The sequence below is a fragment of the Mirounga angustirostris genome, unplaced genomic scaffold, assembly GCF_029215605.1.
Source record: "Mirounga angustirostris isolate CCGP_5_RB_7025 unplaced genomic scaffold, mMirAng1.0.hap1 SCAF_1, whole genome shotgun sequence".
NCBI lineage: Eukaryota > Metazoa > Chordata > Mammalia > Carnivora > Phocidae > Mirounga > Mirounga angustirostris.
Genome location: NW_026991709.1, coordinates 148991328 through 149016020, shown reverse-complemented (window position 1 = coordinate 149016020; position 24693 = coordinate 148991328). Strand labels below are relative to the sequence as shown.

The 24693-nt window shown below is 56.1% G+C and overlaps 2 protein-coding genes across 2 annotated transcripts in view; one reads left to right on the top strand and one right to left on the bottom strand.

Moving 5' to 3' along the window:
• The window catches only part of EXOG (exo/endonuclease G), a 46324-nt gene extending 37337 nt beyond the window's left edge, over window positions 1-8987 (top strand). The window contains exons 7-9 of the transcript XR_010411128.1: window positions 799-1944; window positions 2553-2734; window positions 8844-8987. The gene's annotated coding sequence lies outside the window, so the exon portion shown is untranslated. The remainder of the gene's footprint in view (window positions 1-798; window positions 1945-2552; window positions 2735-8843) is intronic.
• Window positions 8988-9128: 141 nt separating this feature from the next.
• Window positions 9129-24693, bottom strand: part of SCN5A (sodium voltage-gated channel alpha subunit 5) — a 94044-nt gene continuing 78479 nt past the window's right edge. The window contains exons 22-28 of the mRNA XM_064590004.1: window positions 21420-21542; window positions 19125-19406; window positions 16870-16923; window positions 16205-16351; window positions 15481-15573; window positions 13629-13899; window positions 9129-10372 (exon numbers count right to left, since the gene is read on the bottom strand). Coding sequence (XP_064446074.1) covers window positions 9132-10372; window positions 13629-13899; window positions 15481-15573; window positions 16205-16351; window positions 16870-16923; window positions 19125-19406; window positions 21420-21542 — 2211 coding nt within the window. The 3' untranslated portion in view covers window positions 9129-9131. The remainder of the gene's footprint in view (window positions 10373-13628; window positions 13900-15480; window positions 15574-16204; window positions 16352-16869; window positions 16924-19124; window positions 19407-21419; window positions 21543-24693) is intronic.

Here is a 24693-nt window from a genome sequence, read left to right as displayed (position 1 = left end):
CCTAGGCTTGCTGGGCTGTCCTCTCATCACCTCCTCCTCACTCCCCATGGCACCCTGGCTCCAGCCCCAGACCTGTGTGGGCTGCCTTCCCGCTACTCCCATCCCATCCCCACTCCCTCCCCCAGGAGGGGGCCCACTTCTCCCCCACTTGGGATGAGAGTGGGCCTCACTTGGGGTGAGAGTGGGGCTCATGGAGGCCTGGCGGCCCACCCATACTACTGAGCTAGGGAGAGGCCTGGGGCGGGGAGGGGTTCGTGGGGGGAGAGCATGCTGAGCCACTCTGGGGCACCGGCGGTGTCCCTGCAAGGCCACACCACTTTCCCCAGACTCCCAGGGTCTGTTGGTCCTGTCTGGCGTCATCTGTGTTCCAAATATTTTTCAGACTCCTTCCTGTTTCTCATGTCCCTCTCACTGGTGGCCGAGGAGCTGGCCCTAGGCCATGTGCGGTGTTGCACGTGTGATGAGGGTTCCAGGGCTGCATGGCTGTCGGGGGCGCCCCTGGGTGGAGGAAGGGACCTGAGAGAGGTGTGTCAGGAAACAGAGAACAACTCACGAAATCAGGGGGCGTTACTGCAGAAGGGCCTTGGGGATGGTGCCAACCACTCACAGAGAAAACCCAGGGCTCTGAGGAGGGGAATGGGAATGACAGGAGCAAGTCACCCAGGGGTTAGTAATAATACTCATCATCACCAGACTGGATGTTTACGAAGTGCTTACTAGGTACTGGGGATTGCTGTAAACTCTTCACATGTCTTAATTTACGCCATCCTTCACATGCTTGTTACACCCATCTTGCAGACGAGGAAGGGAGACCAGACTCCAGACCATACAGCAAGCCCATGCAGAGCAATGGGATGTGATCACGCTGCAGGGGCACTTTGCTCCTTCAAATGACGATGTCGATATATAAAGTGTAGGTTGTGAGCTCCTTCCCTACAATGGCAGACCTTCCACCAAAGAAGAAGCCAATAAGCACATGAAAAGATGCTCAACATCATCAGTCATCAGGGAAATGCAAGTTAAAGTTATGGGATACACCCACTCAAATGGCCACAATTGAAGAAAAAAATAAAAAGATCGACGGTTCCAAATGTTGGCATGGAGACAGAGTGGGAGCCACTGGAACTCTCCTTGCTGGTGGGGATGAAAAATGAACAGCTACTTTGGAAAACATTTGCTAACTTGTGGAGTTAAACATACGCTAATCATAGGACCCTGACATTCAATTTCTAGGTATTTATCCAAGAGATAAAAAAAAAAAAGTGTCCACGTGAACACCTGTGTACGAATGTTCCTCACAACCTCGTTCATGGTAACAAAACACTGTGAGCATCCCAAATGCCCATCAGCTATTGCATGCCAAATAAACTGTGGTACATCCATGTAATGCGGTACATTCAACGGAAAGGAACTAACACATCCAACTAACACACGGACGAGGCTCAGATGCATTATGCTGAGTGACAGCGGCCAGATGGCACAGGATACGTACAGTATTACTCCTTTTATATGAACTCTCCAGAAAAAGCAGATCTTTAGGCACAGAAAACAGCTCAGTGGTTGCCAGACGCAAGGGTGGGGGACCTCCTTGGCGTGATGGGAATGTTTGATATATTGATTTTGGTGGTGGTTCTACTGCTTATGCATTTGTCAAACTCATCAAACCGTGCATTTAAAAGGGTGATTTTTATGGTATGTAAATTATACCTCGCTGAACCTGATTGAAGTATAGAAACAGTGGGCTGCAGAGCGCAGACAATAGGATGATCTTGGCTGCTTCATTGCAAAAGTGACAGGAAAAGCCTGAGGAAAGGGGGAGCTGTGCCAGTCTCTGGGAGAAATAGGGTGACAGGCAGGGGACAGCCACGCTGAAGTCCCATGGTGAGGCATGCTCCAGGAGGCCGCCTGGGAGGAAGCAGCAAGGAGCGGAGTGACTGAAGCAAGGTAAGAGACAGGGCTGTGGAGGGCTCAGACGGGCCCTAGGGAGCAGGGGTGCGTGACGGAGGGCTGCGGGGGGCTCAGGCTGTTGTCTGAGTGCAAGGGGGGCCCTGCGGGCCTCTGTGCTGAGCATTCGTGGGGTCCGACTGGTTGCTGTGTTGGGAGCGGTCTGTGGCAGGGACCAGCTGGGAGGCCCTTGTAAGAATCCAGGCAAGGTGCTCAGCCCAGCATGGTGGCCGTGGAGGTGTTGAGAAGTGGTTGGATTGGGATATATTTCCAAAATAGAGCCAACAGGATTTCCTACTGGATTGGACAAGGCCGGGGTGGGGGGGCGGTGTGAGAGAGAGAGAGGAGGCAGGGATGATGCCAAGATTTTGTCCTGAGCAGGTGGAAATCCAGCTGTCCTCCCCCCCACTCCTGCCCCTGGGGACTGGTTTAAATGTCCCCTGGTCCTGTGGCTGAAGTCAGGACAGAGACAGAGGGGAGGGGCTCGGCCCTGCTCCTGGCTCTGGGGGTCAGAGGATGGGCTGCACATACTGCTTATTCTATTACTCTTTATTTATTAGCCTTATTGGCTTCTGTCATTTCCTCGTTGCCTCCTGTCTGGAGAGAAGACTGTCAATGTGATGGATTGATACAGGATACAGGAGGCCCAATTATCTCTGTGAAGCCAGCGTCTCTTCGGAGGGCACAGCCCTTCCCGACCCACAGCCATCCTGCAGCTCTTCCCACAGCCTTGCACGCAGAGCCAGCCTGGTGCCTGGCCTTCCAGGAAGAGGGGGTGCAGCCTGAGAGGGTGAGTGGCAGACACATGGTCCCCCAGGAGATACAGCTCCTCCAAAAACAAATGCTGGAGGCAAGCTCAGCCCCCTGGCTGGTTGCACCTAAAATCCCTGCGCCTGCTCCCCGAGTCCCTGCCCACAGAGACTGGGCACGGAGCAGGGCAGGGGGACAGGACATACCACCTGCCGGCCAGCCCACATCCGGGGAGGGGGGCTCTGTTTCACTTGCACGCCTTTCTGGAATCCGAGCCAGTCTGTCTCTCCACAAAGGCTGGGATGATGGGGCTTTTCTCTCCGGCAGCAGGTGCCTGGCAGCTGCCCCGGGGATGCCAGCCCCGTGAGCTGGCATGGGAGGAAGTGCTTGTCCGGGTGGTCATTATACGTGCTGGCCTCCAGCGGGCCCAGCCCCCGCCCCTGATGTTCAGGTTGACTTGGGACACCTGCAAGAGAGTGGTGCCTCCGGCAGGACCCCCTGGGGTCCCCCAGACAGAACTTGGCAGCGCCAGCCTTTGAGCATAATATCGAAACAAAGTCCCTTGGCCACCTCCTCTGGCCTGTCTGCCTGCCTCTGTCCCGGGAACGTCCTGAGGCCCCTGGTCCGGGGTGGGGGGGTGGTTGGGACAGGAAGCCTGAGGTTCATTCCTGGTATTTCAGGCATCTTCCTGATGTCACGCCACTGCCCCCAGGGCGGAGATCCAGCTTACAGTGCCTCAGGCGCGCATGCGTGTGTGTGTGGATCTGCCCGTGTCTCTATGTAGGTGAGGATGTCAGATGGCCCCGTGCCTGACCTGCCAGGGGGACGCAGAGGGGCAGGCGGGCCTGCCTGTGAGGAAGGGGCAGGGAGCGCAGAGGCCAGGAAGGAGTCGAGTGGAGGAGAGGAGCCCGGAGAATCCAGCAGCCGTTCTGGCTCACCCGCTCCGGGCGCGGGTGTGGGTGGCGCCACAGCCCAGGGCGCTCGGGGCTGGGCAGCGGAGCGGAGGTGCGGTGCCGGCAGCCCCCAGCCGAGGCCCGCTGCAGGGACACGGTGCCGCGGCCTCCCCGGGCCAGTCCCGCCTCCGTCTCTGTCCCTCCCGCCCTCCCAGCCTCCGGGCACCAGGGCTCAAGTCTCGTGGCCGCCAGGGCTGAGCGCGGAGGAGCCTCCGGCACGGGGCAGGGTGGCTGCCAAAGTCGTGGCCCCGGGGTGACAGCTGACGTCTGTCCAGGAGCATCTCTCTCCTTGCCAAGGGTTGAGCTCTCTGGGCCGCATGCCTTCCCTCTGACATAGGAGCCGGCCTCCGTCCCTCAGAGCCACCCGCCGCCTGGACCCCAGCCTCGGCCCACAGCAGCCTGGGGACAGCTGCGGCCCCTCTCGGGCCTCCCTCCGGAGGAGCCTGCCGTGTGCCGTGCCACGCTAAGGCCCACTCCAGGCAGCTGGGGAGGACCCCACACGAGGGGCCCAGGAGCCCCAGATGCCAAGCCTGGGCTTCGAGAATGGTGGGGAAGCCACTGCCTGGGCGCAGACCAAACTGTCGTGTCCTGGGGCTTGCCAGAGAGGAGGCCGAGGCCTCCCAGCTCAGGGTTTGTGTCGCAGGCTTTCAACCTCCACCAGCACGTATGGGGGCTCCCGCCATGCCAGCTACTGAGCTGGGTCCCGGCTGCATGGTGACGAGACCAGCCGTGAACCCTGTCCTCAGGTTGCTTTCTTGTAAGAAGCACATCTCCATCACTCCCCACTGCGTACATGGGTGCCCACCCAAGATGCATACCTATCTGAAACTGGTTTCACACAACTCTCATCCTTCCCGCAGAGGATACGCTGCAGTTTCAAATTCTGACATTATTTTTGAGACAGCTGCTGGTGGCCCACTACGCGGGGATGTGGCCTGCCCCCCGAAAAACCTCTGGTTGGGGCAAGATGTTTAAACAAGTGTCACAGGAGGTTAGGGTGGACGGCTTCTGCCCCACTTTCGACCAAGGGGCCAACGCCAAGGGTTTCAGGATACCAAACCATGTCTCTCATATGCAGATGGGTTTCAAGGGAAATGGTGCTGGACACGGGACCCCACAGCCACGTCAAGGATATAAGAAGGGGTCCAAGAGAGTGGAGGGCCGAGGGGAGCTGTGGGAGCGTTTCTTTGGGAAGAACTGTCACCTGTTGTTTCTAGGACCCTGTGGCCTTCCATCGGTGGCGGGCCCGTGTGGGGCGGGCCAACCTCTTGCCCAGGTCCACGGGGGCCCTTCTTGGAGAGCTCTGACACGTGGGAGACACGGAGGATGGGGCCTCGCTGGCTCTGAGGAAGCTCAGGTGGACGGGTGGCGGGCCTGACTGCCTGGGACATGAAGGGGGTGTCGCGGGCCAGCTGTTCTGGCGGTGGCTGTGGAGCGGGCTGCGGCTGGGCATGGCCGCACCCCAGTGTATGTGTGGGGGCGGGGGCGGGAGGCAGGTGCTCTGAGCGCTTCTCCTGGGCCAGAATGACGGGTGGCAGAGAGAGGCCAGTGTGTCCCACCACAGCAGGGCTGCCCGAGGGTCGAGGGACGTGGAGGAAGAGGCTGTGGGGGGACTCACCGGTAGTGGGCAAAGGAAGGGGTCCCAGGGGCCCCTGGAAGAGAGCACACCTGTGGGGCTGGGGAAACTGCCGGGAGAAGGCTCAGCAAGGAGTCTCCAAAAATCCTACGGACACCCCCGGAGGGTCCCCTTGAGCTGCTTGCCTGGCGCGGGGAGGAGCCGCGCAGCGTCCCCATCTCTGTCCGTGGGATCGGCAGTTTCAGGCCCAGGCTGAGATCATATTTGCAGCGTGGCTGTAGGCTGCTCTTTTATCCAAGCCTGAGCCCAACGGCCACAGAATCGGCCACAGGATCAGCCCTGTTTTCATCCAGGGTCGGGGCAAGATTGCGTCCAGAGTAAAATGGAATAAAACGGGCTTTGCAGGTGTTTGCCATAAGGGCTATTAAGCGCTGTGACAAGGGCAGTACCTAGGGTGGGGACAAGTGATGCGGAAGGGGGTTGGGCAGTCAGGGAAGGCTCCCGGAGGAGGTGACGTTAGGATGAGGCCCCGGGGCTGAGCAGAGCGGAGGCCAGTGTTCCAGGTGCAGGGAACAGCAGTGGGCAGGTCCTCGAGGAGGAAGAGCCTGGGTCCCTGAGGGTTGGAGGGAGAGGCGGTCACAGAGGTCGGCGGGGCTGGAGGCCCGGGCACCGCTTTCCTGGACCCTGAGGCGACAGGAAGCCCGTGAAGCCTGCTAGCCAGGAGGCCGCCGTCTTGGATGAAAACACTCTGGCTGCTGAGCCGCTGGGGACAGACAAGCGTGGAGGAAGGGAAGGCCCTGAGCCCCTTTCAGCGCAAGTGAAGGATGCGGACAAGGCAGCGCCAGCAGGGCCCGGGCGGGCGAGGGGCCGAGCAGGAGGCTGCGGTTGAAGATGGGGCCGCTGGGGGGCTTGGGCTGAGACGGACCAGCCCGGGGTTGGGTGGCTGCGACGATGTGCTGGCCTGGGGCGCAGTGGAGGGAGCTGGGCTCCAGATCAAGACTGACTCTACGCGTGGCCGTGGGAGGGGGGCGTGGGGGGTGCAGAGGGTGTTTCCTGCTCTCTCTCCCTGGACGCGGGCCCAGGGTCATTCAGTCAGATCCTGGGGGATGCGCCCCCTGAAGGGGGCGATGGCAGAGCCTGGAGGAAAGCCTGGAAAACGCCCCCAGGGGGGTCTGCTTAGTCAGATGCTGTGGAGTGGACCCCCAAGACAGAGCAGAGAGCCAGCCACAAGGAGGCCTCTGCTGGCTGTGCAGCACTTTTGCTGGGGTGCTGGGGTGCTGGGGCGCTGGGGCGCTGGGCCGGCAGTGAGGAGCCAGGGGTCCAAGCCTGTCTGGACACACACACCATCTGGCTGTTCTCCATGGCCTCCCTCTTCCCAACCTTCCCCAGCATGGGAGCCCCAAAATGTGGCCCTTGCCCTTTGCAGTGCCCCAGACTGGGGGGGTGTCCTGGAAGACAAGACCCAAGGACCCCCACTTTTCCTGGACCAGCCACGTTCCCAGCTGTTCTGGGAAAACAAGGGGAAGCCCTGCGTGGTTCTCGGGGTCTCATCCTGCCTCCCCTGCAGCAGGAGACCTCCTCTTGGGCTCGGTGGGCCTCTACCGCCGCCCTTATCAAATCACAAGAACAGAGCCCAGGCCAGGTCATGTAAGCCATTTATTGGTTTGTTTTAAAAATATGTATCTTATTTATACACGGAGTTTGGTGAGAAGTGCTCAATTAGTTCAGACAACAGCCGCACTTGATGTCCCTCCTTCTCCTACCCTCTTCTCCCCTCCTGCTGGTCATCTTGCAGTTCTGGAAAAAAAGAATTGAGAGCCACGCTAAAAGCTAAGGAGTCGGGCCTAGCTCACCCTGTCTCAGCCACAGCCCGGGGCACCTGTCTCAGGGCTCCCAGGCCGTCCACACACACACACACACACACACACACACACGCACAGACACACGAAACCACAGCCCGCTTCCGCCTGCCGGCCTGCCTCCCAAACCGCATTCCCGCCCCTGCAGTGGGCGCTGAGTGCCGGGGGAGGGGCACACGCCGCTCCGAGCCTCGAGAGCAAAGCACAGAGAGCTACAAAAATAAGATTTCCACCCGGAGAAGTGTGTCTGGAACGGTCAAACCACGTCCCACACTGGACTCAAGGGGAACACGGGAGAAGAAAAAAATCACTGGGGTGGGTGGGGTGGGGGCTAGGGCGGCCACCAAGGGAACTCGGGGCTGACAGAAAGAAGCGTAATACTTGACTCGCCGGCAATGCCCCGCAGCATGGCCGCGAGCTCCCGAACGTCCAGCCCTCTGACAGCTCAGCGAGGTAGGTGAGGGGCAGCGTTTCTAGCTTCCCAGGCTGCCCCGAGGTGGGCGGCGGGCGGCTCTGCCAGGGAGCTGGGGCGGCGGCCGAGCCCCATCCTGCTCAGGCTCCGCCAGCCTACACTGTCACTCTCGGGGGACAAGTCTCTGCATTTAAGGATTTGCATATGCTAGATAGGACTGTCAGCAGCTCAAGAGGCCCTGGGGGTAATTGGACTAGAAAAAGTATTTTTCCCTGAAAAGGCCTTCTCACAAGACCTGTGGACAGCCTGGACCCTGCCCCAGGTTGTCCTGCGGGTGGGTGCCATGAGGACCCCAGGCTGAGCCCGAGGGCCTGCTCTGGGGCCACACGGCTCCCTTTCCCAAGGTTGCCCACAGTCCATTCCCCTCCCAGATCAGGGGAGGGTCTGGCCCTCCCAAGGCTCCTTCCCAGTACAGGGCCCACACTCCGCTCTGGGCACCACGCAGGAGTCCCCCCGCCGCCCACCCACACACATGGTGAGAGGCAGAAAGTTCTGGGAAGAGAGCTCTGGTCATGACAAGATTCCCTTCTTCAGATGGGCTGGGGCCACATGGCCATGGCGAGGGCTGTTCAGCTTCTTCGCCCTCAAGGCACGGGGCTCAGACGTCTCTTCCTGGCCTGTGGGGTGGGGCCTGCCCAGTTCGGGAGCAAGGACGAGCTGGGGGCCAGGCCATGTGTGGGGCTGGTTCCCTGCGCCCTTCCCTTTACTGTTAATACTTGTGCAGAAGGCCGGGCTCTCCTGGGAAGAAAAGGCAACATCAGTGCCTGGGACCCAGGCCACTCTCTTCTGGAAGCTTTGTGTTTTTGTAGAAATGACCCCAGTATGGCCTGCATGAAAACACAGGGGGCAAATAGGACCCTGGGGACAAGGGAAGGCCAGAGAGAGCCCCCGCTGCCAAGAACCGCTCTACCTGACACTCGCCCAAGGGGAGCCTGGGCCGCAAGCCGCCCGCCTCTGGCCTCTGGGTGAGGACTGTGTGCAAACGCCGGGCGGGGAAAGGGGTTCAGCCCTCCTGGCACCGCAGCCCAAGCAGCAGGGGAACCCCACACGGCCCCGGGCGGTAGGCCTGGGGGGGCTACACCAGGTTGCACTTTTGCCTTGAGAACCAGAGTTCCGGCACCTCCACAGACACTCTTGTTCGGAGTGAAGAAAAGGCAGTGTGAACGGCTGCCAATGTCCATGGAAAAACGATTAGTTCTTTGCTCAAGTAAAAAAATATCAAATATAACAAATTTATGAAAGCCCACTCACAACATCTACAGTCTCAGTTTTGTATTTCTCCTCCGCAGCTGGGACGGTGTTGCTTTTCAGAGCCCCGGGGGTTGGCGTGGCCGGGCCGGCGTGGGCGGGGCCCCAGCGACAGGCCACCCCGCACGGTCAGCTCGGCCGCCCGCTTCTGGCCGTCGGCGTGGGCGCCACAGAACTCTGCCTTGTCGGTCCGCGGGGCTGAGGCCCATCTCTCACAGCCTGAGGCCGAAGCAAGGAAGGGCCCGCAGGTGCCGGCTTGTGGCTGCAGTCACTCTGGCTACGCTGCCCCAGGCTGCCCCTCAGTGCGTCCTGGCCAGCCGGGCTGGCGCTCACACGATGGACTCGCGGTCCCTGTCTGGGGACGGGGGGAAGTCGGCGAGATCCTCGCTGCGGCTGTAGTCGGACACCCGCACCTGGGGGTTATCGCTGGTGGCCCTGGTGACGCTGTCATAGGAGGGCGGGAAGGACGTGGAGGAGACAGAGGAGCTGGAGGGCGGGTCAAGGCGCCGGGAGAAGTTCTCATTCATCATGTAGGCGATGAGGCCCTCCTGCTCCGGGGCATCCTCATCAGAGAGGCCGCTGCTGCCTGCCTGCTGGCGGAAGAGGAAGGAGGCGTGCTTCATGGAGCGCTGCAGCAGGTGCCTCCGGAAGGCCCGCTGGATGACGGTGGCCGACACCTCCTCGTGCTTGCGCCGGAGCGTGGTGGTGATGGGCTCGTAGGAGATCTTGGACGGGTTGGCCGCCATGAACTTCTCCTCCATCTGGATCTTCAGGGCGTCCATCTCCCCAGACTCACCCAGGACCCTCTTGGTGAAGGCAAAGAGGATGTCCATGCAGTGGATACGGTCCCCGCTCACCATGGGCAGGTCCATATTGATGAGGCTTATCTGGTTGGGCTTGGCGATGCGGAGAGGCTCGGACAGGGCATCGGCGAAGTCGGACAGGGCCGAATACTCGATGAACTGGGTGGCTTCCGGGTCGAACTTCTCCCAGATCTCGTAGAACATGTCGAAGTCATCCTCGCTCAGAGGCTCAGTGCTCTCCTCTGTGGCCACGCTGAAGTTCTCCAGGATGATGGCGATGTACATGTTGACCACGATGAGGAAGGAGATGATGATGTACGTGGTGAAGAAGAGGATGCCCACGGCTGGGCTTCCACAGTTCCCCCGGGAGCCATTGTTGTTGGGCAGATTGGGGTCACAGTAAGGGGGTCCTGTGTTGAGGATGGGGCTGAGGAGGCCATCCCAGCCAGCTGATGTGGTGATCTGGAAGAGGCACAGCATGCTGTTGGCGAAGGTCTGGAAGTTGAACATGTCGTCGATGCCAGCCTCCCACTTGACGTAAGCGAAGTTGGCCATGCCGAAGATGGAGTAGATGAACATGACGAGGAAGAGCAGCAGTCCTATGTTGAAGAGGGCGGGCAGGGACATCATGAGGGCAAAGAGCAGTGTGCGGATCCCCTTGGCCCCTCGGATCAGCCTGAGGATGCGGCCGATTCGGGCCAGACGGATGACTCGGAAGAGCGTTGGGGAGAAGAAGTACTTCTGGATGATGTCTGAGAGCACAGTACCTTTGGGAAACAACAGAGACCGTGGCTGCCCAAGCCCTTCTGTCCTCCCTCTAGCCCCGTATCACTGGATGGGTCTCTGTACAGCAAGGAGCTAAGGAGAGGAGGCCCTTTCAGGAGGACTGGGTCGACCGGGGCATGCAAGGACCCTGTGTCCTCCCACCCCTCTGGGTCTCCATTTTCATCTTTGATCCAGAAAATGAAGACCCACAGTACCCACACCTTTTGCAAAGTGTCTTTCCAGACCTCTCATCCCTTAGTCTTCTGAGAATACCTGCACAGTAGGGCCCATCTTCTAGATCCTGGGTTCTGAGGCCTCAAGGGACTTGCTCAGCATCTGGGTGGCCTAGCTTGGACCAGAACTTGGGCTTTTCAGCTCCTCATTACTCAAAGTGTGGTCCGAAGGCCAGCAGCCCTGGGCTCTCCTGGGCTGGTTATCAGAAATGTGGACTCTTAGTTTCACCCCCAGTCCTACTGCATTTTCATAAGCCCAGATGATTCACGTGCTCACTGAAGGGCAAGAAGCACTGGCCCACAAGTCCGTGTTCTCCACCATGCCACACCTGTCACAACTAAGCCTCTCTGAGATCATTCCTGTCACCCTCCCAACCCTGCTAGCTTCTGGGGCTTCCCACCCCTTGGTCTCTATTGACAACTCTGGGTTTGGAGTTTTAAGAAGCAGGCATATAAGTTATAGGAGAAAGAGTGAAATAAACCGTGCTATGTATTGGCCCAAGTGACCTTTCCAGACTCCTCATGTAAGCATGTCACCAGCTGTCATGTGTCATGTTTACTGTCAATAAGCCACTGGGCTGAGCATTTTATATCCATCCATTTAGCCCTTCCGGTCACCCGAGGAGGTAAGCGGATACCATCATCCTCATTTTCCAGAAGAGGAAACTGAGAAGTGAGGTAACTGACCCAAGCTGTCACCTCATCAGTGAGACTTTGGGATTTGACTCAGACCCTCTGGCTCCAAGTCGAGCTGTTAACCAAGCCTCTCTAGTACGGCCAGGCACCAGGACCAGTAGGTGCTCCCGAGGTACATGCTGCACCTCCTTCCAAATCTTCCCGACACTGCCCCTCATCAGCCCCTCATGGCTGCCGACATCCTGCATTCTCTAAAGCTTCTCTCCAGTTCCACCGGGCATGCACACCCTCACCCCTGTCTGGGACCTCCCACAGCATTTCCTGACCCTGCGTCCAGCTTTGAACCATCTGTCTGTCACCGTAGCTACGGCAGCCCCTGCCTCTGCCTGCCCCCGCATTTCCCTTTGAAGTCACCGAACGCACAGGTTGTATGTACAAGTCAGCCACTACACGGCAGAGTTTCACGGGGGAGGGGGTCAGGAATTTGTTGCTGAGCAAAAGTAACAAAAGAAAAAAAATACTGATAAATTGGGACTTAATCAAAACAAAAAACTTTGTGCTTTGAGAGACAGCAACCAAGAAAGTAACAAGACAACCCACAGAATGGGAGAAAATATTTGCAAATTGTGTATCAGATAAGGGACTGGTGTCCAGAATATATAAAGAACTCTTACCATTCAACAATAAAAACACAAGTAAGCCAATTAAAAAATAAGCAAAGGATTTGAATAGACATTTCTCCAAGACATTTCTCCTGTTATAGACCAAGACATATCATGGGAAGTGACCAACAAGCACATGAAAAGATGCTTAGCATCATTAGTCATTAGAGAAATGCAAACCAAAATCTCAACGAGATGATCACTTCATACCTGCCAGGGTGGCTATGTAAAAAATTATAGACAGTAACAAGTGTTGGTGGGGAATGCGGAGTCACTGGAACCCTTCTACATTGATGGTGGGACTATAGAATGGTGCACCTGTTTTGGAAAACAGTTTGGCCGTCTCTCAAAATTTTAGATGAGTGGTTTCCAGGGGTTGGGGAGAGGGAAAATGGGGGAATGACTGCTAAAAGGATGCAGAGTTTCTTTTGGGGGTGAGGGAAAGAGTCTAAGATGAGGTATAATGGTGATGGTTGCAAACTCTGTGAATATACTAGCAACTACTAAATCATAAACTTTAAAGGGTAAATCTTATGGCATGTGAATTGTATCTCAATAAAATTGCTATTTAAAAAAAGGAGACCCCTGGATGGCTCAGTCAGTTAAGCGTCTGACCCTTGATTTCAGCTCAGGTCATGATCTCAGAGTTGGGAGAGGGAGCCCCATGTTGGGCTCTGCACTGAGCATGGAGCCTGCTTAAGATTCTCTCCTCTCCCTCTGCCCCTCCCCGCTCCCTGCTCTCATGCTCGATCTGTAAATAAATAAATAAATAAAATAAGAAAAATAAGAGGGTTTGAGCCCTGAGGTCAAACAGACGTGGATATGTGCTATGGTTGGAATGTTTGAATCTCCCACCAAATTCATATGTTGAAATCCCAACTCCCAAAGATGATGATGTTAGGAGGTGACACCTTTGGGAGGTGCTCTGAGTGAATGAGTGGGATCAGTGCCTTGTAAAAGAGACCCCAGAGAGCTCCCTTGCCCTTTCCACTTTGTAGGACACAGCCAAGAGGGTGCTGGTTATGAACAAGGGAAAGGACCCTCACCAGAAGACATGACCATGCTAGTGTCTCAATCTTGGACTTTCAGCATCCAGAACTGTGAGAAATGAATTTCTGGTGTTTATGAGTTACCTAGTCTGGTGTTTGGTTATAGCAGCCTGAACAGACGGAGTGTGAATCCTATCTCTTCTTTTCCTAGTTGTATGATCTCCTCACCTCAATGTAGACTTTAAAAGGTCAATTGCCTGAGGCGAGTGATATCTGAAGGAATCTGGCACACAACCTTGGTGGCTAGACTCTAGAATTTTCCATCTTCCAGGGATCACTTCTATCCTAGAGGGCCATCTGTTCCCATCCCTGGAGACTCACCTCACCCTGAGAAAGCCTCTTCTTCCTTTAACCTTTCCCTTGGGAGGGCAGGGAAGCCTGCCCAGGCCCCACTCCCTTTTCCAGATTCATCCTTGAAGCTCTCACAGAGAGCAGAGAGCTGTGTCCTAGGGTCTCATGGAGGGGTTGCTGGCTCCTCTGCCAGGATGGCCCCCCTGGCCTGAGTGGGCCTTCCTAGACAAGTTCTCTGTGGAGGGTGTATGTGTGTGTGTGTGTGTGTGTGTGTGTGAGTGTGTGAGGGGAGAGGTGTGGAATGCAGAGAAAAGAACAGAGGAGCCTAGTACGTTTGGCATTAAGTACAGACCCAGGACTGGAGGAAAGGCCGACTTGCATACCCACCCACAATGGAGAGGATGACAACCACAAAGTCGAAGATGTTCCAGCTGTTGGTGAAGTAATAGTGGCGCAGGGCGGTCATCTTGATGATACACTCGCCCGTGAAGATGGCTACAAAGAGCAGGTTGATCTTGGCCAAGATGTTGACCTTCTCGGGGCTCTGGTCATCTGTCTCCACCATCATGGTCACCATGTTCAAGCAGATGAGGAACATGATGGTGACGTCGAAGGCCTGCTTGGTCACAATGTCGAACAGGAAGCCCTGGTACTTGTTCTGAAAGGAGGGGCCAAGGATGGGCTCAGCAGGGGCCTCAGACAGGCCTGTTGCTGCCCCTCGGCCCAGACCATCTACCCTGCTACTCCACCCTCTAGTGAGACTGTCGGGGTGAGAGGAGAAGTCAGGAGGCTGAAACAGCCTGGCTCTCTTGCATCCAGGCCTGGCCCTCCGGCTCCCTCTTCCCTGAAGTCTTCTCTGAACCTTCAGGAAGGGATTTCTCCTACCCAGAGCTTCCCTAGCACATCATCGTTCTCTTTTTGTTTCCATTGTCTGATGGCTCAGGGTCAAATTTAAAGTTCAACCCTAGTAATTGGATCAGTCCTCAGGTTAACAAATTTTCTCCATCCTTTATGGAATTGATTTTGTTTATTCTATTAACTATATTTATGTGTCTTTAATTGTTAGCCACCTCAGATTATTTGGGGAAAGAGAAAAAATTATAAATAAGTGAACACACATGCACATACACCACTAACCTAGTACAAAGTGTGGTGAAAGGGTAGGAATTAGATAAAACTGATGAACTGGATTAAAAATCTGGGACTGTCACTTCCTAGCTAGTGATTTGGGTTATGTCACCTAATTGAGTACTGACCCCCTTCCCACTTTTTTGGAGAATGGCTTGGTCAGGCAAGGGAGTCAGCCCCACAGGGGACTGAGTGTCCCTCCTGGTGCCATCTGCCAGGGGACTCCGGCTGCGTCTGTCCCGCTCAGGGGTTGCCAGGAAGAGGCTGTGAATGGGGCTGGTGGGCCTGCAGAAGCTGCCCTGCTCTCGCTGGGAAAGGCTGCACTCTGACAGTGGAGGAGAGTGTATTCAGAGGAAAGGGACTCCTGCAGGAGGGAGCGCTCCTGGTTGGAACAGCCCCCCATGCCTTCCTCACTTTCTCCAGGAGGCTGAGGCCTCTGTGTGTGGTCAGGTGCCTGACAGCGCCCCTCCATCCCTGCACTGACTGAGGGCCCTGGGCCAAGCTGAATGATTTTTTTTGGAATTAAATTTCAGGAGCGTTTTATGTTCTTTCATTCTTTTACATTAAATACTATCAGATTAAAAATGCCAAAATGAAAATGCTCATATGAAAATATTGTATATCATATTTTAAAGAATATCGACTTTTCACAGCCCTATTTTCAACGCTTCCTCATTCTCTTTGAGTGGATCAATGCATATTAAGTATTCTTTGTGGTCTTCCTGGCACTTTTTCTAGCCTTTTGGGTTCAAACCCCACTCCTGACATTGGCAAACTGTGGTACCATAAAGAAAAGATAAGCAAGATGTCAAAACATGTGTTATTTTCCTTAATACATTCTTAGAGCAATTTTCCCAAACTTTGCAAATTTCCATTTTCTATAATGTAAAACTGCTTCCAGTGATATCATCCTATAAACACCCTATTGATTAATGAATTTGAAAAGTACATATTTCAGAATTATTCTTATTAAGGAAACACAATTCTGAGTGGGCAATTTGGGCAAGCTCACTTAGGCTTTCATTGGAAAATTCAGTGGTCCTGGGGTGTGGGGCTTCCCAGGCCCCCCAGCACATCCCCTCCACTCTTGCTGAATCGGGAGCTGGCTCACCAGAGGCCTCGGGATGGGCTTCTGGGGCTTCTTGGAGCCCAGCTTCTTCATGGCGTTGTAGTACTTCTTCTGCTCCTCGGTCATGAAGATGTCCTGGCCCCCTAAGTGCAGAGAGACAGGCACCAGACTCATTTTGGGGTTCTCGAGGGCTCTGGCATGGGGGGCATAGGGATCTTGCCTCCTTGATGAGGGTGCCTTGGCCAGCCTCCTCCTCACTTCCTCTTCCAGTGGAGATAAGTATGTCCCTATCCTGCACCAGAGAGTCCTCCCCAAATCTGCTTCTGCAGGGTCCCTGTCTCCCTTCACTTTGAGGCCTCTGTGGCTTTGTGAGGTGCAAATCCAGTCCCCCTGCCCAGCTCAGCCACCCTGCACGTTCTCTCTGCCTAGTTGGTTTGCCTGCAACCCAATCATGGCCCAACTGATGGAGCTCTGGAGAGACCCTGGGCCAGTCTCGATTGTGGACCAGGTGAGTAGTCCCAACCCTCAGCCCAGCTCCTCTCAGGAACCTCATGGGTCAGGTAGACTAGGGCAGGCACGGGGCCCCTCCTTCCACTCTTACAGACTGCGCCTGTTACTTCACAGACACGCCCCTCTCCCACCCATTCCAGCAGCGGCTGGAAGAGAACTGTCCCCAGCAGGAAGGCAAAATGGGGCCAGGGGCCAGAATGGCTCCTCAGTCCCCTGCTACCCCGCCCTGCCCTGCCGGCCTGTGGCGAGCAGGTGCTCTACGCATCTTTTTCTTCTGTTGGTTGAAGTTGTCGATGATGACACCGATGAAAAGGTTCAGGGTGAAGAAAGACCCGAAGATGATGAAAATGACGAAGTAGATGTACATGTAGAGGTTGTATTCCCACTGGGGCTGCTCTTCATACTGAGGGGGAGAAGCCAGATATGGGGGTCAGGCAGGCAGGAACGGGGGAGGGCTGGCTGGGCGAGAGGGTGTGTGGGGAGGGAGGTCACCAGCACAGGGCTGTATGTCTGTGTGTGCATGTGTGTGCAGAGCGGGGCCAGGGCGGGCGGGAACGGGGTTCAGAAGAGTGGCAGCTTGGGGCTGACACTGTGATTGGGTGGGGTGCAAGGACAAAGAAGAAACTTGATTTGCATCTCTATGGCCTCCACCCGGTCTCTTCTCCAGTAAGACTAAGATTCAAGTAAATTACAGTGAAGTTAATTTGAAAGATATTTGAGGATTTGTGGCTCCTTGGGAGATCACGCAACTTTGCCCAGGGCCAGGCCTGGGCCTTCCAGAGAGGCTCAACTGCAGGCTGACACAAGAGACCTGGCCCTTATGGGGTGGGCTTTTGGGTGTGGACACTGATGCCCTAGTGGCCAAGCATCCTGGAGCCTCAGGTGCCTGACTTGGCAGGAGAGGCCAGTATGGTTACCTACCCCCCTGGAGTCCACAGCTGCATACATAATGTCCATCCAGCCTTTAAATGTTGCCTTGAAGGAAAAGACAAGAGTAAGAATCATTTAACTTGCATCTGTTAAACTACTGGGGGCTCCTATCCGGACAGATGAGGCCAGGAAATAGCCTCCTAGGAGAAGCAAGGATCCTGCCCCGCCCCTTCAGCCATGTCCACACGGCTGGGTGGTCAAGGAAAGGCCTTCTTGTTCAGGGCTGGAGGTGGAGGGGAGGCTGGCTGAGCACACACCCTAAGGAGGCCATGGGGTGGGGTAAGAAGCTTCTCGATGTTGGCCAGGAGACTGAGGAGGACTGAAGGAGGTCTGCCTTTCAGATCCACCTTCATTCCAGGTTCTAAAACGATGCAGTCCTGCAGCGGGTGTCAGGGACAGAGAGGTGGACCCCAGTGCTGACCTGGTCCCCTTTATCATGCACCTTGGAGAAGCCCATGGTTTCTGCTCTGCGGCCTCTCAGGATGGCCCTGAAGCATCCCAACCTCCCCTCGTACTTAAGGGGGTCCTTTTGCCAGCCGTGTGTTGGTAAATGGCTAACAAACGGTTTTCCAGAAGAAAACAAAGCCCTGATTGTCGTGTTTGCCAATTTCTCTGGGTAAACAAATTGGTAAATTGGGTAAACTACTCCTACCACGGCCAATTTCAAGTTACCAACGGGCTGTTACTGAACACAGACTTGGGAAGAGACACATAGGAGGGGAGCATTATAGTATTTCCACTGTACGGATACAGCACATATAAATTACCTCAAGAGCATACACGAAAATAGGTGGTAATGATGAATTTTGATTTAAAAAAAGTTTCTTTTCAAGTAATCTCTACACCCAACATGGGCTCGAACCCACAATCCTGAGAGCAATGGTGGCATGCTTCATTGACTGAGCTGGCCAGGCATCCACGATTTTGTTTTAATATCACCTGGTGAATTATAAGTTTATAAAATCTGATTTTTAATCATGGCTTGCAAAATATCTGACAATGCAACAATCAGCTCTCGTGAGCCTGCCAGCCCAAGGCGGTAGACGAGGAGGCCGAATGCCACAGGGCTCTGGTGCTGGCTGCACTGTCCGCCCCAGTCTGGGCTGCTACAGAGATTCTGGAAGAGCCCGAGAGACATGCTTGGTGGTGAGGCCGACTGTCCAAGGGGGTCTCACTTGTGTTCTTGGCAAAAGCCAATCCTGCCCTGAGCCTCCTTTCAGGGTACAACTGTCCACACAAACTTTCATGTCTGAGAGTTCTTCTGACACAGGCAGGGCAGATGGGGAAACTGAGGCTGCCCCAGAGTATGCTACTTCAGTTCCCCGTGCCAGGAAGCCCTGCCCGGTGCCGGGAGGGCTGGGCATGCTCTGGAAACTGCTGGAGAGCACCCAAGGTGACGAGATGCTTGTGACTGCTTTTCTGGCCACTGTGTCGTTCTGTCTGGAATGGCCTTTCCTTCCAAGTTCTGACATTTAGAGGGAAGTCCCAGGGACAGAAGGCTCTAATCTTGTTCTGTAGGAGGTATTTCAGGGGAGTCTTTGGAGAAAGCTACCCCTGGGATTGAAGGGAGGGCTGGAGGAGCGAGCAGATGTGCATTAAGTTTCCAGATGAGAGCCCACCGAGTGTTCCTCTGCTCTGGGGACTAGAGACAGGTCTCTGGGCTAAGCCTGGGGTAGTAAGTGCAGCAGGTTATGGTTCTCGGTGTTATGAGTCTGTCTGCATGCCTGCTGTCAAGCTACTTGTAGGTTAATATTATGCCAGGTATCATGCTCACTGAAGCCACCGTCCTCAAAAATCGTGGAAACCTTGGAAGGACCGGGTAGGGTCATGTGTGTTTCAACATCTCGCACATCAGAAACAACACAGAAGGTGTTACTACTTTTTATAACAGAAGGCTGGAGTCACAGTGTGGCTAATAGTTCAGTGTCTGCGCGTCTCTGGTCTTTGATTTTTAACCTGTGTCATCACACTGCCAAACTGATAGCGTGAGGCTGTCAACCCGACCGCTGGCCAGGGAGCTGGGTCTGCCTCAGGGCTGAACCCCCATGCCATGCGTCTTGCAGAATGTGGCACCTGTTCTAGAATGGAAAATCTAGGGACTTCCCCAGGAGCCAAGAAGTCTCTGGAGAATCCCTAGCCTCCTTTGGGCAGTGAGCACCCAGAGGGGCCCCACTGTCCCCCTCCCGCCCACACTGTGGGTGAAGATGCCTGTTGCTGGGGAGCCAGTGGGAGTCTCCAGGACTTACCACCTGCAGAAGGGCCAGGTACCCGGCCCCCACGTTGTCAAAGTTGACTTTCACCTTGGTCCAGTACAATTCGCCAGTCACGTTGAAAGACTCACAGTCACTCTTGTTGTTCACGATGGTGTAGTTCAAAGGCAGGTCTCCGTCAGTCTGGTTGATGCACCGCCCAAACTTCCCCGCAAAGAGGTTCACGCCCATGATGCTGAAGATGAGCCAGAAGATGAGGCAGACGAGGAGGACATTCATGATGGATGGGATGGCGCCTACCAGGGCATTGACCACAACCTCAAGTGGACAGAGAAGAGGCTCCGTTCCTGGGGGTGCCCAGAGCATAATGCCCTTTTCAAGACCCACCTAGCCATGCCCCCCTTTCCCCCACTAAACTCTTTGCCTACAGGTCCCTGTGGGGGGGGTAGTGGAACACTTCCTGTCCACCCCTGGCTGGAAGCCCTGATGGGGAATAAAAGGAGAGATGATGGGGAGTCGGGGGAGGGGGGAGAGAACACACACACACACACACACACACACACGCCCTTTTTGTTGTTTTTGCACGCTAATGTCTGCTGCAACTCCGGAACCTCTGCCTTTGTCTTCTGGTCCTGCCCTGAATTCATGACCTTCAAACTGAATTTTCAACAGGGTCTCTCTAGTTAAGTGTGCCAGCAATCGGATGGGAAAGGGCCTCTGGAGACACATTCTCTGAGCTAAGTTTCTGGTTTATTTTGGGGTTGCTGCTACTAGGGAGGATGGGTGTTCTCCCTAAAGGATGCCCAGGGGACCTCGGCGTGCGGTGTCTGGCGGGTGCCCTGGCAGCTCTCCAACACTGCGGTGAGAGCTGAGCTGGGAGGGCAGGGGGTGTGGTGTGGGGGCTCCCTGCGCCTCTGCCCTCCCCAGGAGCGGCTCTCTGACCCCGTGGAGCCCTGGCATTGGTCTTGTCATCGAAATTCAGAGCACCCCGGAGAGGCTTCTTGGCAAACGCATATGGTGCGCTCTACTCCGCTGAGGGCCAAGTGTCCAGCTGTCCGGGAGTCAGGACTGGAAGTGAGGCTGGTGTGGGGCCGCGTGGTGAGCATGGTGCTGGGACGGGTAATGCTGACACATGCAGGCGACAGGGGCTCCCTGGTCCCCAGCAGGCATGATGAACAGGGTGGGACACCCAACTCTCAGGTTTGCCCTTGGCTGGCTCCGTGGTGACAGGCCCAACAGAGGCAGTCCTGGCAGCTCGCATCTCCCCACGGTCCTCGGGAATCAAATGCCCTTAATCCCAAGAGACATTTAACTCAGGTAGGATGGTTCACTTGTGAATGCTTTCCCACCAGGAATAAGCCACTTGTTCCTCTCATGGAGGTGTGGGCAAAGTTTGAAACCATCAACAAAATGGGGGCCATGGGATGGTGCCTGCTGGGTCAGCGAGACACACAGGCGTGGCTGCTGAAGCCACGGCAGACCTGCGCTCATTTGTAAGAAACACAAAACACACGTGCACTCAAGCGCACGTATGTGTTTGTTTTCTTGCTATATATTATGGGGTAATGTTTTTTCTTGGTGGGGCTTTTATTTTATTTTTAAATATTTTACTTATTTATTTGACAGAGAGAGAGTGTGAGCACAAGTAGGGGGAGTGGGAGAGGGAGACGGAGAAGCAAGCTCCCGGCTGAGCAGGGAGCCTGACATGGGGCTCGATCCCAGGACCCTGGGATCATGACCTGAGCTGAGGGCAGATGCTTAACTGACTGAGCCATCCAGGTGCCTTGGTGGGGCTTTTAAAGTTGCCTTATATGCACATATTCTTTGGTAAAATTTGATGACTTGAAAAATGCATAGGGCTCTGCACTTAGAAATCAGTGCAAAAGAGTTTGCTAAGCGAATGCCAACCGCTACACGATGGTGAGGATATGCTGCTCTCTCCTTGCTTCCTTCACCTTGACCGGCACAGCCCTACGGCCCATCGCAGATCGAGGAAGGCAGCCCACATCTGCCAGGAGGAGGGCATGCAGGCGGGCACATGGACGCAGAGCGCACACACAGATGGCCCCCTACCCCGGAGCAGAAGCAGAGAGGCTCCCCAGCCCACAGGGCAGGCGGTGATAAGCCCAGGGGGCTCTCACAGCTCTCCACCCTCTGGGTGCCTGCGAGCCCAGCTGCACCTCTCCTGGAGATTTTGCCCCATGCTCCTACCAGGCTGGGCGGCCACAGTCCCAGCTCCGGACTGGGCTGCTCGGTCAGCAAACAGAGCCGGGGGTCTCTCAGTGGAGTCCCCTCCCACTGCCCTGGCGGGAAGGCAGTCATTCCCCTTACCCTCATGCCCTCAAATCGTGACAGGGCTCGCAGAGGTCGGAGTGCACGCAAGGTCCGCAGTGACTTGATGGGGCCCATCTCGGCAAAGCCCAGGGTGTTGGCCACCAGGCTGATCAGGGAGACCTGTGGGAAGTAAGGGGGGAGTGAGCTCCATGGGGACAGCTCTAGAGATGGGTGGTAGGGCTCCCGGCCCACCTGAAGCTGAGCTGGTGTGAGAGAGCCAGCAGGCTTTCCCCGTGTTCAATCTTTGTTATTTCCGTCACACACTGGGCTAGCCTTCCTGGGGCCCAAGAGGCTGGGGGTGAGACAAGTTCTTTGCCAAGAGCCTGCTATGTGCACCCACTAACCCGAGGACTTGGGATGCATTCTCCCTATTCTACAGAGAGAAAACCGAGTTCCCACGCCAGCCACTGTGTGGAGGAGTGAGCACACAGAGCCTGGGCCTTTGGTTCCCACAGGCCTTCCTTCAAGTCAAGTTCTTGGACCTGCTCCTTCCCTCCCCCCAAAGAAGGCTCTTTTTGGGAAGGAAGGACTATCCTGGGCTGACTGGGAGCCGACAGGCAATCCTGGGGCTTTTCCCCAAAGCCGGACTGTGCAACATCGGACATCTTCGAAGAGGGGAGGTGTAAGCGGAGACTGTACGGCCCAGCGACCAGGTCTGGCTACTCTGCCCACCTAGTTCCCAGCGGTGCACCCCCATCGTCTGTGATTTCAAAGTTTGTGCACCTGCCAGCTCAGAGCTCTTCCATCTCAGCTGACGGCAGCCCCATCCTACCAGCTGCTCAGGCCACAAGCCTTGGCGTCATCCCTGCCTCCTCTCCATCTCTCACACCCTACATCCAACCCGGCAGGATTTCCTGTTGGCTCTGCCTTCAAAATACATCAGAAGTCCAAATATTTCTCACCACTGCCACTGCCACCATCCCGGCCAGGCCCCCGTCCTCTCTTCCCTGGACGGCCGCCACGGCCTCCTGACTCCTCTGCCTGCCTCCACGTGGGCCCCACCCCCCACCCCCTGTGCTCCTCCAGGAACAGAGTCACTTCATGCCACTCTTCTGCTCAGAGTGTCGCAGTGCCTTCCCACTTGGCTCTAAATAAAAGCCCCTGGTTTTCCAAGGCGGCGCCCCCCTCTGCCCCTTGTAGCCCCGCCTCATCTCCTGCACTTCCCTTCCCCACTCACTCTGCTCCAGCCACTCCTGCTTCCTTGCAGTTCCTTAAGTATGCCAGGCATGCTCCCACCACAGGACCTTTGCACTGCTGTTCCAACCTCTGCGTGGAAGGTTCTGCAGACGTCTGCCTGGCTAACCCCAACTTCCTTCACATTTGCTCCAATGGCATCTCAGTGAACCCACCCCGGGCAGCCTATTTAAAGTTGTAATCTATACCTTCCCCTTGCTGGACTCCTGGCCCTCCTGATCCCCTTTTGTTCTCTGCATCCTATTTCTCACTGGTACACATCAGCTTCTAACAGAGTATACAGCTGGCTTATTGAATACATTTATTGTTTGTGGTTGCCTTCCTCCATGCAGCCAGAGGTTTTAGTCTATTTTGTTCCCTGAGATCCCTAGCACCTACAATAGTAGATACTCAATAGTATTTATTGAAAAATAGAATGCAGGAATTGATCCTGGAAATATCCTTCTCCAGACCCTGAGGCCTGAAGGCCACCTTTCCCATGAAGTGAGGGGATGGGATGGGGGGCAGCATGGCCAGCATCAGGAAAGCTGGAGTCCAGCCTCCTCGACCTTAGGGCAAGTCCCCTCTCTGCTGTGAGCCTCCATTTCCTTCTCCACAGGCTAATTCTCCAGTTCTGGGACTGGACGGGAAGCACCGATGGTCTCCTTCGCCCGGCCTCAGCCCTGAGTTCCCCAAGGTGGCAGGCTGGTGGGATTCCCCAGGAGTCTTTGCAAACCCCCTCCTGCCTTCCCCGAGAGGAGACGCTCAACAGGCCCAACTTCCCAAGAAGCTGCAGGAATAGCCAGGTGAGGGGCCTCAGGGCAGAGCTGCCAGGATCCCAGGCCCTCCCACAGCCTCAGGGCAGGAGGCCTCCCGGGTCCTCTCCTCCTCTCAGAGAGGCTCTGAGGACTCCAGGCTCTAAGAGCAACTAGACCTCCCTCGCATTCTCTCTCTGCCACCCTAGCATCCCTCACCCCAACATTAGCATCCTCTCAGTCACTGGGGGTGATAGAAAGAGGCTGGAACCAGAGGCCCAAGGACCTGGATCTGTGTCTCCACACAGATCTCCATACATGTCTCCTCCCATGGTCACGCACGGGCTGACCTCCCCCCCAGGTGCGCCCCTCCCTCCCTTTGGCCTCTGAGTGGGGTGTGGGGTATGGGGACTGAACAGAGGCCTGAACCTCTTGTGCCACCACAGGAAGGACAGCCCCTGCTGGTGGGCAGAGCCTGAGGCCAGGCTCGGAAGCCACGGGTGCCGTCTGGAAAGCCCTTCCCTGTCTGCAGATGCTGACCCACATTCCATTCTGCAGGACCCTCCACAACCAGATGGTGAGCCTCCCCTGAGCCCTTCGTCTCTGCCTGTCCCCCCCTCCCCCTTCAGTGAGTGCAGATCCAAGGCGGCTCCACACTCTGGTCTCATTTTCCCCTCTGGTTATTCTCCCACTCAGCTGTGCTCACCCTGCTTGGCACCCAGCAGGGTCCTGGGGCCTGGGTGGCTGTGGGCCAGAGGCCTCCCCCTCTATCTGCCAACTGGGTGCTCAGAGGACATGCCACCTCCTGTGCTAGACCCTCCCTGGACAGGCAGGGCAGCTGTGCCCGCTACCCGATCGTCCAGGGCTGAAACCCAAGGCCCCTCAGCCGGCCCTCATGGCTTTCTGCCTTCTCACAGGTGGCTGCACCCCTCTCTCATCCTCCCCAAGTGGTACCTTCTCCCTGAGCCTGGAGGATCCTCCCCCTGCCGACCCAGAATCCCTTCACCGACACCGTCCCCTCTGGCCTTGGGCTCACCCCCTCCCCTGTACAGACAGCCTCCTACCATGTGTGGACACAGAGGCTCTTAGCTGGCCACCTGGCTAGTGGGCCTGACGGACCCTTCACAACACGCGTGGTGGGCTATTGTGTTCCCTGGCTTCTGGCCATCCTGACGGGGCGGTGAGCGTGGGGGGCACTCCTGCTTGGACTGCTCCCCATTCTGCCCCGTAGTGAGTCTAGTCTCCCCAGAAGCCGAGGTCTCCCCCTGCTCCTCTGTCTCCCAAAATTGGGGTTCTGATGGCCAGACCCAGGTTCCTATTCCTCCCAGACTGGGAACCTTATG